We start from the raw sequence: 20,478 nt of genomic DNA, 5'->3' as shown, positions 1-20,478 counted from the left end.
TTTCAAAAACTGTGAGTAGGCTTTATCTGGGAACTTATTGGGCCATTGCAGTTTGTTCATTGGCCATAATACCTGATTCCTACATTCTTTTCTACTCCATTCTTATTTTTATAACTACAAAATAATGTAATTTAAAACCCAGGTAGCTTATATAGATGTTCTGTTTGTGAAATGAGTTTTTAGGGTCAGTCATGAGTTTCAAATAACATCAGTTTGGGGGAAACACGTAAGCTTCAATGTGTCACATCAGTGAGTATGATTGACGTTTATTCTTAGGCTATGCACTACCCTTAGAAGAATCACTCTAGTCTTGAATTTCATTGGTTGCAGAGATGATGTTATCATTTTGGAGGTTCAAGGGGGCAATTTTACTTTCTCCAAAGAGTAATCAGTGTGATTTCTGTTTTTCGTTTTAATATAACTTAAAGAACATTAACCAATCAAATTCCATGTATTTATTTTATATTTACTACATTCCAGTAACTACCAATCTAAGTGAAAATAAAAGTTACAAATGAAGTGACAAAGAGAGACATAACATACTCTTTTGCATTACCCTTTTGAAAATTATATTATAATAGAAAGAAATTTAGACTTTAAAATTCTTTCCTCAGAAAACAGACTAAATCTCATTTCAGTTCAAGGATAAAGAGGTGTTCGAAAGCAGATCATATTTGTACTATGTTGCCAAACTTGATCTTTCCACCCCACCAAACACTGGGAATATTTTATCATAGGAATAACAGGTCAAATTTTGATGCTATGGACAACCGTGCCCAGACAGAAACCAAGAAAAGAAACTAAGAGTTTTGATTCCCAATCATTAGATGTTATTTCAAGATTTCCCCTAAGAATATACTTCTCTATTCTCTTCTGCAGCCCAGCTAATTACCCAAAGGAGTATGCAGTCCCCATGATCTCAGCAAGGAAACATGTATGTCAACTTCCAGGCACCATTTTTGATGCTAAGAAATTAGGCCTCTGTTTTTTTCCATCTGGATCTATAAGAGCTTCCAAATCTGCACAGGCTGTCTTCCGGGGTCAGCAGGAAGTCTTTGCCTTGGGTCTTTGGTTGACAGCTCCTGAGAGCCTCCTGAAGGCTGGGTATTCGGCTAAAATGGCAGGTAGACAGAGGAGGAATGCTAATGCTATTTTCTATTACAATTGCTTCTTTTCTTCATAATTTAACTACCCTATGGCAATTACTCCATTTTACCTTTTCTCTGAGGTAGTGATATACCATTACTTTATCACTTTAGTCAAATTATAAGAAAGGAATCACATCGCTTTCATAATTCTTTTATATTCAGGAAGAAACTAGAATCTAATGCATGGGAGACAGTTTGAGGCTTGACTGTCATCCTATTTCTTGACAAGCTGAAATCTTTGTAACCACTTCTATATAATTTCTGACACTAGTCTCATACCACCTAGTGTTACTTTCTACCTATATTAACTACACAATCTTCCATAATATCCCAGATAAAAAATCCCAATCAGAGAAAAAAACATTGATATGTGTTCTCCCCAGATCCCTTGGGAAAGTTGAAAACAGGTAAGCCTATATTATTAGAGAAAATTAGAAAAATTTCTTTCTTTTTCTTTGGTATACTGTATTTGGCTGTGGAAAACAATTTACTTTAGGAAATTTGAAGTTGAGAAGTTTTCACTGAAGATAAGCTTTTTATTTGAATATCAACATATTTGTGACAACAATTTGTGTCCTTCTCTGTCTTTTTTTTTTTCCCAGCTTACTAGTTGAATATACTATTATTAATTGAAGCAGCCTTGATTCTCTAAATCACACAGCAGTCTAAATATTTTATAATATCCATTTAATAATTTTAGTCCTGTTATTTATGCTTAAGTTATCAAAGAATCAACATGACTAAGGGTTTGAGGTGTGTTTCCTTCTGTACCTGCTATTTTGCTGTTTTCATACTTGTCTCTCCCTCTCTGTTATTTCATTATTATCCTAGTATCCTCTATTCCAATTATGAATCTGTCTTTTGTGAATCCACCTTTCTTTATTCTTCTCAGCAAAATTAGGGTCAATCTTTTTTTTTAACTTACTTTTTAAAGTTATTCTTTATTTACCACATTCTCCTTCCTTCTCTCTCCATTCATCTCTATTGCCATACACCTCTCTTCTGCAAGCTAATCACGTTGTTTTGATGTTTTCAAAAGGCTACCACAAGACAAACACATCCAAAGTTGCTATTTTATGTCTGGAAAGAATATCCCCCCTGACCTTGGCAATCTAGGCTGGAATTCTTTCAAAGAAATGAATGATAGAGATCTGAGTTGACAGCATTTTATGGGAATAAGAACTGGGATATTTAGTAGATACAACTATAACCTAAATATAATGGTGATCTGGACACTATGAAGTAAAGGCATATTTATACCACATTAATAAGATTATAATAGTCCAGGTAATGGTAGGCAGTAGTTCCCCTGTATCTGTGTTTTTCAAATCATATCTTGAATATTGAGCTTAGCCCTGGTTGTCACATTTCCAGAAGGTCATTGTTAAATTGAGGGTATATGGAAGACAGCTGCTAGGGTGATAATACACCTGATGACCATGTTATATGAAGAATAGTAGAAGGAAATTGAATGTCTTGGCCTAAAGAAAATTTAGTTTAACTGTAGTAAATGTCTTAAAATATTTTAACGACTATCATATGAAGAGAGATTAGATATGATGTATATTTCAATAAAGTTAAAATACTTTGCCTTATGAATAAGGGAAAAAATTTCTACTTAATAAAAGAATGATGATTATAAGTCAGAATTGTCCAACAATGAAATAATTTGCCTCAGGTGTTTGAACAAATGATGAACAGCTTACTTGTCTTGACAGAAGCTATTCTAATGTTGGATGGGTTGTTAGACTTGATGGCTTATATGTTCCTTAAAAATCCTGATATTCAATGGTTTTCAGAAAATATAGATTAAATATTCTTAATTTTATTCTTACCAGCTATACAGATGATGTGAAAGGAAGCGATGGAAAAATCTAATGACAGCTCAGAGTATGGTTTTATCTTAGTCGGCTTCTCTGATCGTCCCAAGCTGGAGATGGTGCTCTTCATAGTAAATTTTATTCTGTATTCAGTGGCTGTGTTGGGAAATTCGACCATAATCCTGCTGTGTATATTAGACCCTCGACTTCATACTCCAATGTACTTCTTTCTGGCAAATCTTTCCTTTCTAGATCTCTGCTTCAGTACTAGTTGTATCCCACAGATGCTGGTAAACCTCTCGGGCCCTGAGAAAACTATCAGCTATGCTGGCTGTGTTGTGCAACTTTTCTCTTTCCTTTCTGTTGGGGGAATTGAGTGCATCCTTCTGGCTGTCATGGCATATGACCGCTATGCTGCAGTCTGCAAACCCTTGCACTATATGGTCATTATGCACCCCCAGCTGTGTCTACGACTGGTGGCTGTGGCCTGGGGAAGTGGACTGGTCAATGCCATTGTCATGTCTCCACTAACAATGACTCTCTCCAGATGTGGCCTGCGACGAGTTAACCATTTCCTCTGTGAAATGCCTGCACTGATCAAGATGGCTTGCGTGGATGCTCGCGCGGTGGAAATGCTAGCCTTTACCTTCGCCATTCTCATTGTCCTACTGCCCCTCACTCTTATTCTTGTCTCCTACGGCCACATTGCTGCAACAGTGCTGAGGATCAAGTCAGCTACTGGGCGATGGAAGGCCTTCAATACCTGTAGCTCCCACCTCACCGTGGTCTCCTTGTTCTATGGGAGCATCATCTATATGTACATGCAGCCAGGAAACAGCTCTTCCCAAGACCAAGGCAAATTTCTCACCCTCTTCTACAACCTGGTAACTCCCATGTTGAATCCACTCATCTATACCTTAAGGAATAAGGAAATGAAAGGGGCACTGAAAAAAGTTTTGAGGAGACAACAATGAACAAAAGATATGTGCTAAGTTATGAAGTCCTAGGCAAAATAGTTTTTTCAAACGCTACCATTTATTTTGTGCTTATAATAAATTTAGCCGATGTGTCAAACACTCTTGGATTTTTAAAAACATGGACAAATGCACTGAAGTGTATCCAGAGTCAATATGAATCAACCATAGCTGCAAATAATATGAATTTTTCTTAGGAAAATAATATTTAGCAAAAAGAATTAAATCCCAGGAGAAAGGTGAAATAACTCTCATATAGATATAAAATAAACATGTGTTAAAGATTTTATTCAACTCAATTAATGAAGAAACCAAGCAAATGTAATAACCAGTTAAAAAAAAAAGTTGAAAAGCACAAATTTATAAGAAGTGAAGGAACGTTGAAATGAATGTGCAGATGAAGATAAAAATTGCTTCTTCCACTGTGGGGGAGGGAAGCCAACTGAATTTCTACCTGACAGGACTGAATTTGCTTGTCATAGAGGAGAATTATTTTGCATTGCTATCAGTTATCTATAATTTACAACTCTGTAAAATACCTGCCACAGAATCAGGATCAGGTAACCTGGAGGAGTGTCCTCTAGAGTCTAGACAATGCATAATTTTCCAGTGAAGCATAATTTTTTCCCTACAAACTAGACTATATATCTCATTTATAAGACTAAGTATATAGCCTCAAGCCTCTTAATAAAAGGATGTAGGTATTTTCATCCTGATTTTTTAAATGGCAAAACTATGGTTTATAGGTCCTATATAAATTAACCTGGGCCACACATTAGGTAGTGGTATTCAAAAGTGGTGTGTCTAAGTCAGCCCTTTGCTGTTATCCACTGAATAACACTCTCTTTGCTATAGAGTATTTAGAGTGTGTACAGGTGACCTGATAATCAACCCCAGCCTTGTTTTCTTTACTACTTGTACAATCCTCCAAGCGTGCTTTGTGTACCAGAGACCCTCTAAGAGAATTCTCACCATATAGAAGTTCACTCATTTTTCTTTAACTATTAATATCATGACATCACCTCTTCCCACATTGCCCCGTGCAAATCTCTGTCCAAATCTTTCCCATGCTTCAGTGGTCCGCTCAAATACAACACACTTTTTAAATTATCTAGGACTCTGATTTAAAAATGCTCTGTCACTCCTTTTAACCTATCACATTTTTATACACTGAAATGGCAATTTTTCTAGTTAATATTATATTTATATATTTCATATGTCTCCTGTTAGACTATAAGTTCCTTGATGGTAGGGCTGATTATCTTTTTAATCCTTCTTAGCACCATTCCAGGTATTAAGTTGTTATTAAAATGCCTTGTAGATAGTAAGTGATCAATAATAGCTGGGGATGATTATTAATTTTAACCGGTTAATTACATCCAGAAATTATTCCTTAACTTTAATTGATGAACTGTCTAATTCTGTTTTTGTTCTTCAACATTACAAGTGACTCTATCACAATATACTGTCTGAGTTAAAATCTGCTGTCAAATGTTTTGTACTTTTTTTTATCAACTTACGTAAACTTTATGATGAGAGAGAAAAAAAGTCATTGAGGAATCTCCATAGGCATCAAAAATCATCCCCAACTTTTTGGGAAAAAAAGTTTTTTATTTTCCTAAATATGAATCATAAACTACAGGAGGAATTACTATGAATTCCACCATGGTCTAGAGGCTGTTTGGATGGTAGCAACAGTTTAGAATTTTAAACCTCTTCAGATTGACATAGAAAGATATTTCTCCCCTCCTCATTAAAATGATTTTCTTGCATAAAATGCCCTCAAATTTCCCATTTCATTATTCTTTATTTCCCATTGTTAATCAATCATTAAAACCAGTGAAAGTATTTTCAAAAAAAGCTTCTGTAAATATGAGTGGAATAATGAATTTTTGTCAATCATTGATACACTGAAAATTTAGAGGATGGCCTTTGTGAAGGTCAGTGGGAATGATTATATTTATATAATACTTAATTTTACACTGAAAATGGAAATTACTTTTAATGAATGTGTTGCGATATGCAGGTAGAAGAAAATTCTTTTTGTCTCTGGTGTAGAGTTGCATATACCATTTCTCAAGGCACTAAAGATTTAAGTTAGGTAACACCTAGAATTCTACTTCTTTGATGATATAACCTCCCATAAAATGTGTTATAGATCTGGTGATTTCCAAAATCACCTCTAGTTCTATGCTTCTTTTTCTTTTATGTTTCTTTAGGAAATTATGAATAGAATTTAATACCTTAAAAGGCATTTTTGCATATTCTATATTTTACAGAATCTCTGTCTTGAAAGTTTCTTGGGAGTATTCTTAAGACTGAGAATCAAAAACAAAATGTTTATTTTGCTATGAGAGGCCTAACATCCAGCTAAAATAATTTATAAAGGTATAACAGAACAAATGTGAATATGGAATGAGTGTCACACATCTATTATGAAATAAATTATATGTTGATTGTTGATCCCATATGATCTCCCTTTTATTCCTGGTGTACTCCATGAAGTTATGCTCAGGATTTCTCACAACAAACTATCTACCTTCTTTATACTGTGGTACCAAAGCAATTCTTCCGTTGGACCTCAGAAGTTTTTACCTTTATTTATTTATTTATCTACTTATTTTTAATTAATTAATTAATTTGTAAAATTTTTTGTTTATTGCAGTGACATTGATTTATAACATTGTATAAATTTGAGGTGTACATCATTATACTTCCATTTCTGCATGGATTACATCATGTTCTCATGTTCAAAACCAAATACTAATTACCATCCATCACCACACACATGTGCCTAATTATCCCCTTTGCCCTCCTCTCTCCCCTCTTCCCCTCCGGTAACCACCAATCCAATCTCTGTCTCTATGTGTTTGTTTGTTATTGTTATTATCTACTACTTAATGAGTGAGATCATACGGTATTTTACCTTCTCCCTCTGACTTATTTCACTTTGCATAATACCCTCAATGTCCATCCATGTTGTCACAAAATGGCTGGATTTCATCGTTTCTTATGGCTAAGTAGTATTCCATTGTGTATATATACCACATCTTCCTTATCCATTCATCCTTGTTGGGTGCTTAGGTTGCTTCCAAGTCTTGGCTATTGTGAATAATGCTGCAATGAACACAGGGGTGCATGTATCTTTACGCATTGGTGTTCTCAAATTCTTTGGATAAATACCCAGCAGTGGAATAGCTGGATTGTATGGTAGTTCTATCCTTAATTTTTTGAGGAATCTCCATACTGTTTTCCATAGTGGCTGTACCAGTTTGCACTCCCAACAACACTTGTTGTTTCCTGTCTTGTTAATTATAGCCATTCTGACAGGCGTGGGGTGATATCTCATTGTAGTTTTGATTTGCATTTCCCTGATGGTTAATGATGTTGAACATCTTTTCATGTGCCTTTTGGCCATCTGTATATCTTCTTGGAGAAATGTCTGTTCAGGTCTTTTGCCCATTTTTTAATTGGGTTGGTAGTTTTTTTTTTGTTGAGATGCATGAGTTCTTTATATATTTTGGAGATTAACTTCTTATCAGATGTATGGTTTGCAAATATCTTCTCCCAATTGTTAGGTTGTCTTTTCATTTTGTTGATGGTTTCCTTTGCTGTGCAGAAGCTTTTTAGTTTGATGTAGTCCCATTTGTTTATTTTTTCTGTTGTTTCTCTTGCCGGGTCAGACTTGGTGGTTGAAAATATGTTGCTAAGACCGATGTTGAAGAGCATACTGCCTATGTTTCCTTCTAGAAGTTTCATAGTTTCAGGTCTTATGTTCAAGTCTTTAATCCATTTGGAGTTAATTTTTGTGTATGGTGTGAGGTAATGGTCTACTTTCATTTTTTTGCATATGGCTGTCCAGTTTTCCCAACACCATTTGTTGAAGAGACTTTCTTTTCTCCATTGTATGTTCTTGGCTCCTTTGTCAAAGATTAGCTGTCCATAGATGTGTGAGTTTATTTCTGGGCTTTCGATTCTATTCCATTGATCTGAGTGTCTGTTTTTGTGCCAATACCATGCTGTTTTTGTTACTATAGCTTTGTAGTATATTTTGAAATCAGGGAGTGTGATACCTCCAGCCTTATTCTTTTTTCTCAGGATTCCTTTAGCTATTCGGGGTCTTTTGTTGTTCCATATAAATTTTAGGATTCTTTGTTCTATTTCTGTGAAAAATGTTGTTGGAACTTTGATAGGGATTGCATTGAATCTATAGATTGCTTTAGGAAGTATGGACATCTTAACTATGTTAATTCTTCCAATCCAAGAGCATGGAATATCTTTCCATTTCTTTGTGTCTTCTTCAATTTCTTTCAGCAATGTTTTATAGTTTTCGGGGTGCAGATCTTTCACCTCTTTGGTTAAGTTTATTCCTAGGTATTTTATTTTTTTGTTGCAATTGTAAATGGGATTGTATTCTTAATTTCTCTTTCTGCTACTTTGTTATTAGTGTATAGAAATGCAACTGATTTTTGTATGTTGATTTTGTATCCTGAAGCTTTGCCGTATTTGTTTATTACTTCGAAAACTTTTTTGGTGGATTCTTCAGTGTTTTCTATATATAAAATCATGTCATCTGCAAATAGTGACAGTTTCACGTCTTCCTTTCCAATTTGGATCCCTTTTATTTCTTTTTCTTGCCTGATTGCTCTGGCTAGGACTTCCAGTACTATGTTAAATACGAGTGATGAGAGTGGGCATCCTTGTCTGGTTCTTGTTCTTAGAGGGATAGCTTTCAGTTTTTCACCATTGAGGATGATATTAGCTGTGGGTTTGTCATATATGGCCTTTATTCTGTTGAGGTACTTTCCTTCTATACCCATTTTATTCAGAGTTTTTATCATAAATGGATGCTCTATCTTGTCAAATCCTTTCTCTGCATCTATTGAATGATCATGTGATTTCATTCTTCATTTTATTAATGTGGTGTATCATGTTGATTGATTTGTGAATGTTAAACCATCCCTGAATACTTGGAATAAATCCCACTTGATCATGGTGTATAATCTTTTCAATGTATTGTTGTATGTGATTTGCTAATATTTTATTGAGGATTTTTGCATTGATGTTCATAAGTGATATTGGCCTGTAATTTTCTTTTTTTTGTGTTGTCCTTGTCTGGTTTTGGTATCAGGGTAATGTCGGCTTCATAGAATGAGTTAGGGAGCTTCCCCACCTCCTCAATTTTTTGGAAGAGTTTGAGAAGGATAGGTATTAAGTCTGCTTTGAATGTTTGGTAGAATTCACCAAGGAAGCCGACTGGTCCTGGACTTTTATTTTGGGGGAGATTTTTGATTACTGTTTCGATCTCCTTACTGGTGATTTGTCTATTCAAATTCTCTATTTCTTCTTGATCCAGTTTTGGAAGGTTGTAAGATTCTGAGAATTTATCCATTTCTTCCAGATTGTCGAATTGGTTGGCATATAGCTTTTCATAGTATTCTCTTATAATCTTTTGTATTTCTGAGGTGTCTGTTGTAATTTCTCCTCTTTCATTTCTGAATTTACTTATTTGAGCCTTCTCTCTTTTTTTCTTGGTGAGTCTAGCTAAAGGTTTGTCAATTTTGTTCATCTTTTCAAAGAACCAGCTCTTGGTTTTATTAATTTTTCTATTGTTTTTTTAATCTCTTTTTCATTTATTTCTGCTCTGATTTTTATTATTTCTCTTCTTCTACTGATTTTGGGCTTTGTTTGTTCTTCTTTTTCCAGTTCCTTTAGGTGCATTGTTAGATTGTTTATTTGAGATTTTTCTTGTTTGTTGAGATAGGCCTATATTGCTATAAACTTCCCTTTTAGAATCATTTTTGCTGAATCCCATAAATTCTAGCATGTCGTATTTTCATTTTCATTTGTCTCCAGGTATTTTTGGATTTCTCCTTTGATTTCTTCATTGACCCCATCGTTGTTCAGTAGCATTTTGTTTAATCTCCACGTATTTGTGGCTTTTCTGATTTTCTTCCTATAGTTGATTTCTAGTTTCATACCATTGTGGTCAGAAAAGATGCTTGGTATTATTTCAATCTTCTTAAATTTATGGAGACTTGTTTTGTGGCCTAATATGTGATCAATCCTGGAGAATGTTCCATGTGCATTTGAAAAGAACATGTATTCTTCAGTTTTGGGATGGAATGTTCTGTATGTATCTACCAGGTCCATCTGTTCTAGTGTGTCATTTAAGGCCAATATTTCCTTATTGATTTTCTGTTTGAATGATCTATCCATTGGTGTAAGTGGAGTGTTAAAGTCCCCTACTATTATTCTGTTACTTTCTATTTCTCTTTTTATGTCTGTTAATAATTGCTTTATATATTTAGGTGCTCCTGTGTTGGGTGTGTAGATATTTACAAGTGTTGTATCCTCTTGCTGGATTGTTCCTTTGTTCATTAGTTAATGCCCTTCTTTGTCTCTTTTTACAGTTTTTGTTTTAAAGTTTATTTTGTCTATTTTATCTATTTTGCTACCCCAGCTTTCTTTTCATTGCCATTTGCATGGAATATCTTTTTCCGTCCCTTCACTTTCAGTTTTTGAGCGTCTTTAGGTCTGAAGTGTGTCTCTTGTATGCAGCATATATAAGGGTCTTGTTTTTTTATCCAATCAGCCACCCTATGCCTTTTAATTGGAGCATTTAGTCGATTGACCTTTAAAGTAGCTATTGATAAGTGTGTACTTACTGCCATTTTTTAACTTTTTTTTCTCAGTGTTTTAGTAGTCCTTCTCTATTCCTTTCTTCTTCTCTTGCTCTCTTCCCTCGTGGTTTGATGGCTTTCTTTAGTATTATGTTTGGGTTCCTTTCTCTTAGTTTTTTGTGTTTTTATTATAGGTTTCTGGTTTGTGATTACCATGGGGTCCATATACAGAACTGATGTTCTCTTTAGTTTGACCTCTGTCTGAAAGCTCTACTCTTTAACTCCTCTCCTCCCACATTTTATGTTTTTGATATCATATCTAACATCTGTTTTGTGCATTTGTATCCATTACCCTCTTATCATGGAAATATATAATTTTTCCTATTTGTGGTCTTCTCTTTTCCCCCTAAAAAAGTCCCTTTAGCATTTCTTGTTGTACTAGTTTTTTGGTGACACACTCCTTTAATTTTTGCTTGTCTGGGAAACTTTTTATCTCTCCTCCCATTTTGAATGATAACCTTGCTGGGTACAGTATTCTTGGCTGTAAGTTTTTTCCTTTTAGAACTTTAAATATATCATGTCACTCTGTTCTAGCCTGTAAGGTTTCTGCTGAGAAGTCAGCTGATAGCTTTATGGGGTTTCCTTTGTATGTAACCTGTCTTTCTCTTGCAGCCTTTAGAATTCTCTCTTTATCTTTAATTCTGGACATTTTAATTATGATGTCTCTTGGTGTGGGCCTCTTTGGGTTTATCCTGTTTGTTGCTCTCTGCGCTTCCTATACCTGGATGTCTGTTTCCTTCCTTAGGTTAGGGAAGTTTTTGTCTATTATTTCTTCAAATAGATTCTCTACCCATTTGTCTTGCTCTTCTCCTTCTGGGACACCTATAACACGGATGTTAGTGCTCTTGATGTTGTCCCAGATGTCCCTTAGAGTGTCCTCACTCTTTTTAATTCTTTTTTCTTTTACCTGTTCAGCTTGGGTGATTTCTTCTAGTCTTTTGTCAAGCTCACAGATCTGTTCTTCTGTATCCTCTACCCTGCTTTTGAGTCCCTCTAGTGAATTTTTCATTTCGAGTATTGTATTCTTCATTTCTGATTGGTTCTTTTTTATATCTTCCATTTCTTTGTTGACATTGTCACTGAGTTCATCCATTCTTCTCCCAAGATCAGCGAGCATCCTTAACAGTCTCTGTTTGAACTCTGTGTCGGGTAGGTTGCTCATTTCTGTTTCACTTAGTTCCTTTTCTGGAGTTTTGTCCTGTTCTCTTACTTGGAAAATAGTCCTTTGCCTCCTCATTTTGCCTCTTTCCCTGTGATTGTGTCTATATATTAGGTAGGTCAGGTACGTCTTGTGCTCTTGGATACGTGACCTTATATAAGTGATGCCTTATGAGGCCCACAGTGTGCTTTCCTCAGTTCTGAATGTTCCAGGAGTGACCCCTATGTGGGCTACATGTGTCCTTCTGTTTTGGTGTGTTTGCTTTCCCTGTAGGCACCTAGGGAGGTTGAGCTATGCTTCTGGCCAGCTGTTGTAATGCTCAGCTGCTTGTAGTTGTTGTAGGCCCTTCAGTCTCTTTATCGGGTGTGGGGAGCCCACACAGTTGGCTGAAAGTTCTAATACCACATTTGTGTTGCAGTATTTCTTTTAAGTGAGTAGGTCCCCAGAGTGGCAGGTTGTTAGGCTCAGGGTCTTACAATTGTTATAAGCCTCCAGCCTTTAGGTCTCTTGTCAGCTCTCTGAGGATTGCAGCTGGTGGGGCTGGCCTCAGGCACAGGAGCACCCAATTGTTTCAGGCATTGGAAGGTGGGTCAAGCCGCCTATGTGGGTCTTTGAGAAGCACAAGTCTTCTGCTACTGACAAACCCCACTGCCCACAGGTCCACACACACAATCAACACAGTCCTGCCCCGTGTGTGTGCCCCGACCTCCTGAAGTGGACCCAGACTTTCCATGGCGGGAGCACCACACACTCCACCACCGCCCCACACTCTCCACCCACTCCTTGTGCATGCCCTGCCCCACTGAAGTAGGCCCAGTCACCAGGTTGCAGAGAATCCAGTCACCAATCTATGCAGGCCCACACGTTGCCTGAGGGCTTGTTGTTGGGTGGGGCCAGTCCCTAGGGTGGGCTGCCTGCCCTGGCTGAGCTGGATTAAATCAGTGCTCTAGTGGGTAGGGCAGACCCTGGGCTAGCGGGGCCCCAGGGAGAACGCCAATGGCGTCTGCCAGCGTCTGTATCAGCACACCCACACTGGGCCACAACAACGGCTGCTGCCAATGTCCCAGTCCCTGGAGAGGTCTCATGTCTCACCGAGATGCAGTCAGAGCCTATCAGGTGAATCTCTTTTCACCAAAGCACTGTGAACCTTTCTTTCTGGTGATTTTAGTTTGCTTTCTGCAATGGGTGAATTTGTGCGTGGGCCCTTTAAGATTCGGTTTTAATTTCTTTGTGAGCCAGCTTTTCTGGGGGTTCTCCCCAATGTTTTAGTAGCAGGAAAATTCAGATATTATGCCACTCATCTCGATTGTGCTGCGTCCACAAAATGCCTACAGCGGGGGCACTCCCCGGCTCAGAGCACCCCCCCCCGCCCCCCGCCAGGGAGGGCTGCGTACCTTTGAGCTGCTCTCTGGTGGCTGTGAGGCACTGCGGCTTGTGAAGGTGGCATTTTTTTTCTCTCCAGAAGGGAATTTCTGCCTCTTCCGCCTCAATTAGGATTGTCGTTTGTTGCAGGAGTTCCTCTTATCCAGTTTTCAGTTCTCTCTCAGGGGTAATTTTCCCATGAGTAGTTGTAAATTAGCTGTGTCCGTGGGAGGAGGTGAGTTCAGAGTCTGCTTACGCCGCCATCTTGACTACTTTCCTACCTCAGAAGTTTTTGCCTTTAGAAGTGCTAAAAAAAAAAAAAAAATTCAAGCTTCTTTCCATTGGAATATTTTATTGCATTAGGGGATCATTTTTTAAAAACTGTCACTCAAAGGAATGAATCCATAATATGAGAATATCAGTCATCATTGGAAGACTTATTAAAAATAATATTTACCAAATTGAGTTGTAATTAGTATTTTGGTGGTGAACATGATGTAATCTATGCAGAAATAGAAATATAATGATGTACACCTGAAATTTTTACAATGTTATAAACCAATGTTACTGCAATAAACAAAAAATTAAAAAAAAAAGAAAGAAACTCCACAAAGATGTAGATATTCACATCCATTCTGTGTGAAATTAAATTAAATATCACATTTATAATTGATAAGAAAATTTAAATTAAAAATATATTTACTTTTTAACTATAAATTGTAACTACTTTCTTTTGGTTTCTTGTTTAAAATGCCACCATTTCCTTCTTTATGATCATGAAGAAAAGTAAAAATTTTGTTTTGCTTTGTGTAATTAATAGTTTCTAAAATTCCAGAATTGATTGCATATCTGAAAAACAAAAATCTATGTCTAGTTAATTTTTTTCTGCTATATTCTTTCTACTGTAATTTTTAATCCCATTAACTAGTGTTATTGTCATACAAACTATGGCCTATGTTATGGGAGTATGGCAGCCTTCTTTAAAGGTATTATCTAAAGAGCCCCTGTAAAGATGATCATAGAGGAGTAAAATCAGGAATTTAATTATTCTGTGGCATCAAACATGTGCTTATCTAAGAAAACAAAAGTGTTGAATTGTTTTTTGCTATTCTACTACTAGGTATTTATCCAAAGAATATTAAATCAACAATTCAAAAAGATTTGTTCAACCCTATGTTCATCACAGCATTATTCACAATAGCCAAGATGTGGAAGCAATCCAAGTGTCCATAAACAGATGAATGGATAAAGAACATGTGGTATATATATACAATAGAATACTACTAAGCCATAAAAAAAGACAAAATCGTGTCATTATGACCTCATAGATGGACTTTGAGGGTATTATGCTAAGCGAAACAAGTCAGACAGAGAAAGACAAATTCCATGTGATTTCACTCATATTTGGAAGATAAACAAACACAAAGATAAGGAGAACAGATTAGTGGTTACCAGAGGGGAAGGGGACAGGGGGAGGGCAAAAGGGGTAAAGGGGCACGTGCATATGGTGACAGATATAAACTAGACTATTGGTGGTGAACACGATGCAATCTATACAGAAACTGAAATTAATAATGTACACCTGCAATTTACACAATGTTAAAAGCCAATATGACCTCAATTAAAAAAAGAACACAAAATTAAGTAATTTTTTGACATTGTTAGAGCCTAGCTCTCTAGCAAGAAAATGCTTCAAAATCCCAAGAATAAGCAATGACCAAAATATATTAAAAATCTGTTGGGCCAATGGAACCGAATAGATAGCCTAGAAATAAACCCACATGTATATGGTCAACTGATCTTTGACAAGGGTGCCAAGAATACAAAATGGGGAAAAGATAGTCTTTTCAATAAATAGGGTTGGGAAAACCATATTTTCACATGCAAAAGAATGAAATTGGACCCTTTTCTTACGCCATACACAAAAGTCAACTCAAAATGGATTAATGATTTAGTCATAAGACCTGAAACTATAAAACTCCTAGAAGAAAACATAGGGAAAAATCTTCTTGACATCGACCTTGACAATAATATCTTGGATATAAGACATTATATCTAAAAGCAAAAATTGACAAATGAGATTACATCCAACTAAAAAGCTTCTGCACAGCAAAGGAAACAATCAACAAAGTGAAAAAGCAACATTCAGAATGGGAGAAAATATTTGCAAACCAAATATCTGATAAATAGTTGCTTTAGATTGAATGCTTGTATTCCCCCAAAATTCTGAAATCCTAACCCCCAACATGATGATATTAAGAAGTAGAACCTTTGAAAGGTAATTAGATCATGAGAATAAAGCATTCATAAATGGCATTAGTGTCTTTGTGTAAAAGACAGAAGAGAGTTTGCTTCAACTCTCTCTACTTTCTGCCATGTGAGGATACGATGAGAAGACGATAGTCTACAACTAAGAAGAGGGCCCTCACCAGAGCTTGACCATGCTGGCACCCTAATCTCAGACTTCCCAACCTCCAGAACCGTGAGAAATAAATTTCTGTTGTTTAAGCCACTCAGTCTATGGTATTTTTATTATAGCAGCTCAAACTAAGATGAGTTAATATTCAAAATATATAAGAAACTCCTACAACTCAATAATAAACAACCAAATAACCAGATTTTAAAAATGGACAAAGGATCTGAGTAGATATTACTCCAAAGAAGATATACAAATAGCCAACAGGTGTATGAAAAGGTACTCAATGTCACTAATCATAAGAGAAATGCAAATCAAAATCACAATGAGCTATCACCTCACACCTGTTAGGATATCTATTTTCAAAAAGTCAAAAGATAACAAGCACTGATGATGTGGAGGAAAAAGAATGCTTCTACACTGTTGATGGGAATGTAAATTGGTGCCGCCACTGTGGAAAACAGTATAGAGGTTCTCAAAAGATTAAAAAATAGAACTGCCATATCATCCAGCAATCCCACTTTTGGGCATATATTCAAAGGACTTGAATTCAGGATCTGGAAGAGATATCTGCACTCCCATGTTCATTCAGCATTATTCACTATAGCCAAGACATGGAAGTAACTAAATGTCCATTGACAGGTGAATAGATAAAGAAAATATGGTCTGTGTATGCAATGGAATATGATTCCACCTTTAAAAAAGAAGGAAATTCTGCCATTTGCAACAATATGAATGAATCTGGAGGACATTATGCTTAGTGAAATAATCCAGACACAAAAGAACAAATACTAAAGGATCCCACTTATATGAGGAATTGAATATAGTCAAATTCACAGAAGCAGAGACTAGAATGGTGGTTACCAAGGGCTGGGAGGAGGGAAAAATGGGAGGATGTTGGTCAAAGGTACAAAGTTTCACATATGTGAGATGAATAAATCCTAGAGATTTACTGTGCAGCATAATGCCTATGGCTAGTGATACTTTATGTACACTTAAAAATTTGCTAAGAGAGTAGATCTTATGTTAAGTTACTTATCACAAATAAATATATAAATAAATTGAGCGGGAGGAAACATTTGGAGGTGATGGATATGTTTATGACAGATTGTGGTGATGGTTTCTTTGGTGTTTACTTATCTCCAAACTCATCAGTTGTACAAATTAAATATGTACAGCTATGTGTATGTCAATTTACACCTCAATAAAGTGGTTAAAAACAAACAAAACAAAATTTTTAGCCAGATGATTTCTTAGGGACTTCAGGTGGGTATCTCTGTGGAAGTTCTGGAAGGCCTCCACCCACCAGAGAATGTGCCCATTGAGCTCTGCCATTCCTTTTGACAAATGTTGCAGAACAGGAGGCTGTCTAATTTGCAGGTTTGAAGGTATTGTAAGACAGAAGTCCTTCTTGTTCCCTAAGACTGCTGCCTGCTGTAATTTGCAGTGGTGAAAACATACTACATTATGTTCTTGGGACAATTTTCTAACACAGGTAGCCTGTGATGTCAATATCAATTGGTTCAAGGTGGTTGAGAGTGTTTGTTCAGACTATCTACGTCTTTACTGGTCGATTGCTGAGAAAGCAACTAATATATATGTTGAAATATCCAGCCATGACTGTGCAATTGTCTGTGTCTCCCTGTAATTTTGTCAAATTTTGCTAAAAAAAATGAGCCAGGTGTTATGTTTATTCTTTTACATGTGAATAAAAATGTCATTTGACATATTTTGGCAAAATAACTTGTAAATTTATTGCATTCACGTGACGATGAATGTTGGCTATGACTGCAAATCATATATATTTGAAATGTATTATACTGGTAGGATCCTGAATCTCATGTAAAAAATTACCTCTATCCCTAATTCTTTTGAGACTGATCAAATTAATTGCATCAAGGGAGTGATTATCTATCTATTTGGATATACATATGAAAATTCCTGGTCACATTGCGGCCGAAACCCTTTAAGACTGAATAAACAGTATAAAGATTTCATCTTTATAACATTTTCTGTCTTAGAGATGTAATCTACACATGATACCCAAAACTGATTTTCAAATCACTGAAAATAATCAGTCCAGATAGAATTAACTTTATATTTGATTCAAACATCTTATGATTAAACTGTCCAGTCCTTAAACACCTCAATTCAGTTCCTCTTTTGTATGCTATGATATCCTTTTCATAAAGTGGATGCAGATTTTCGTGAAATTATAAGATGCCTCCAAAATTAAGCAAACTTTTCTCCTTGTGGATAGACTCTTGTCATTAATTTCTTATGATGTATATAATAATTGTTAGCAGCCAGACTTAGCTCTAGTTTTCAGACAATACCCTTTTCTTTCCCTTCTGGTCTCTAACATTTATTTTCCTTCAATAAAGAATAGTGAAAAGAGCATAGATAGTTTAGTAACTGAAAGTTAGACTTGAATCACAGCTGTGCCATATTTTAAATGAGTATTTTTGCTTAAGCTGTTTAACCTCTTTGATTCCTGGGTTATTTAGCTATAGAATATGTATTATTATATAAATCTAATGGAGTTGTTTTGATTATTACGTTTGCATTCTTAACGGTTTGCTTTAACTATTAAAAGGCAAGACAATCGTGTAGGTATTTGAAAGCATATATGATTGAGAACAGTACCCAATGAGGCAATCTTCTGTGTGGTGGGCAGGGGGAGGGCAGCGAACCCAGCCCAGGACAGGATGGATCGCTGCAGGAACACTGTCCCCTAGGCTGTACAGCTGTTTGGTCTCACCTGTCAGAATGTATCCTTAGATTAAGGAAACACACAGCTTCCTCCAACTCGACAAGAACAACTCCAAGATTTTGACTGTTCCTCCTTAAGTCATCACAACTGTAAACAAATAGTTAAATTGCCCTAAAATGGTTCTAGAAAGATTCAATAGTATTGTCAAATTATTTTGACTTTGAGTCTATACTTAAGTCTATGAACTTTCCTAATATTATTTGCAATGACTTTAGCTATTTTAATTTTCCTGTTTTAATTTTCAACATAAAAAGTCTGTAAGCTGCCTCTCATAATATTGACTGACAGCAAACATTCCAACATGATCACATTATAATAATAGTTTTAGAAAAACTGCTCTTGGTAGGTAGAAGGAATACAGTCAGACTAAATTAATCATTAGAAATATTTGAGCCCTCCAAAACTTCTCGAATTATTTGAAGAATAATAAATATCACCTTCCTTTGAGGAAATGTACATTTTTGAGGAAAGTCTTCTTTCTGAAAGCTCATACTACACTATCTTTATTTGTGTAATATCAGCTCTGCAAAAGAGGATGGAAACACCAGACTTTGCAAGTCTTATGGGAGAGACACAATAGACCCTGCCTTAATTTTCCCTCAGGTTCAACAGAGAATATAGTAATAAATATAAAAGTTGATACCACTAATGATCCAGTAATAACCCACCCTAAATGCAACTCCACTGTGGAGAACAGCCTTGGGCCACAGCTACTTGTCAGTTTGAGCTCAGGGAGAGGACTCCCAAGAACTTGGGTCCCAGGTAACATCTTCAAGAAAATAAAGGAAATATGATAACCATTTGTTTACCTCTTGAGTTCTAAAGTCCCAATAAGACTCAACTCTACTCAATTTTGTCCTATTAGTCATCATGACTACTGCAGAAATATCTTCCTTATTTAGGATAGCATGTGCTTTTATTTGCTCCCTTGGATAGCCTACACTATAGTTCATTGTGTCGTTGGTTGTTGAGTTTTATATATCTACTATTGGGTCATCCTTTTTTGACCACATTATCCTGTTATACTAAAAAGGGGGGGATTATGGCTATTAAGCTTCTTTTTGGTCAATAAAAAAAAGAAATGTGGATGTTAGCAACATGGCAGAGTAAGCTGTTCCCTTTGTCTCTCCCCCTTCGAACTACAACTAAATGGACCTTCATTGATTGGTGGAGGATACCCACACAGCACATCAGGATGCCTGAGAGACCCATGCAGCTACACATCTGAAGGTGGATGGACTACCCCCGGGGAGGTGGTGGAGATAGGTGAGCATTCTCTGGCCTCCTGGCAGCCCTGTATGTGTGTATGACTGCTCTCCCAGCTGGAGCACCCATAGCACTGCTGTGGTCCCAAGAGTGGTAGTGTACCTCAGCATGACTGCAGGAATAGGTCATGGCAGCCCTGAACACCCCCATGATCACTTTCCACTCTGGTGGGAGAGCCCACAGTGCCACCACAGTCCCCAGGGATTGGCCCAGGCTCAGACTCAGTGGGGAGGCCCCACGCGCCAAGCACAACAGCTGGTGTGACCTAGAAGGAGATGGTGGCAGATCTGTGTACCTGGGCCAATGAGTTCCTGGCTGCCACGAACACTCATAGTACCTACAGCCCTGAAGAGGGGAATGTGTCTCAGTGGGACTGTGGAAGCAGGTGAAGGTAGCCCTGAGCCCCCATGTGATTGCTTTCCCGTTCAGTGGGAGACCCCACAGGGCCGCTGTGGTCCCAAGGAGTGGCCAAGGCTCAGACAGGTAGAGCAGACAGGGATTGCAGCAGGCTCAGAATATACACCTTCTGCCCCGCCACCCCCAGCGGCAGCAGGTGGAATCTGCAATGAGATACTATAACTATGTGAAGGCACAAATCCACTCCATCAAATAGTATGAAGAAGTATATTAATACTCCAGACCAGAAGGAAAAAGACAAACACTCAGAAATCAATTCTGAAGACACAGAAATCTACAATCTAAATGGCAGAGAATTCAAAATAGCTATCATAAAAAAACTCAACAAATTACAAGAGAGCTCAGAAAGATAGTTCAATTAAATCAGGAAAAAAATTAATGAATAGAGGGAATTCATCACAAAAGAGATTGAAACTGTAAAGAAAATCCAATCAGAAATGTTGGAAATGAAAAACAGAAT

At 36.7% G+C, this 20,478-nt stretch overlaps 1 protein-coding gene across 1 annotated transcript; it reads left to right on the top strand.

Moving 5' to 3' along the window:
* Positions 1 to 2,958: 2,958 nt before the first annotated feature.
* LOC131413490 (putative olfactory receptor 2W6) lies at positions 2,959 to 5,387 on the top strand. Its single transcript, XM_058554018.1, has one exon. The coding sequence runs from the start codon at positions 3,013 to 3,015 to the stop codon at positions 3,940 to 3,942; it is 930 nt and encodes a 309-aa protein (XP_058410001.1). The 5' UTR covers positions 2,959 to 3,012; the 3' UTR covers positions 3,943 to 5,387.
* The last annotated feature ends 15,091 nt before the right edge of the window (positions 5,388 to 20,478 follow it).

This window comes from Diceros bicornis, chromosome 14 (genome assembly GCF_020826845.1).
Source record: "Diceros bicornis minor isolate mBicDic1 chromosome 14, mDicBic1.mat.cur, whole genome shotgun sequence".
Taxonomy (NCBI): domain Eukaryota; kingdom Metazoa; phylum Chordata; class Mammalia; order Perissodactyla; family Rhinocerotidae; genus Diceros; species Diceros bicornis.
Note: the sequence above shows the minus strand (reverse complement) of the source record. Positions and strands in the feature narration are given on the sequence as shown.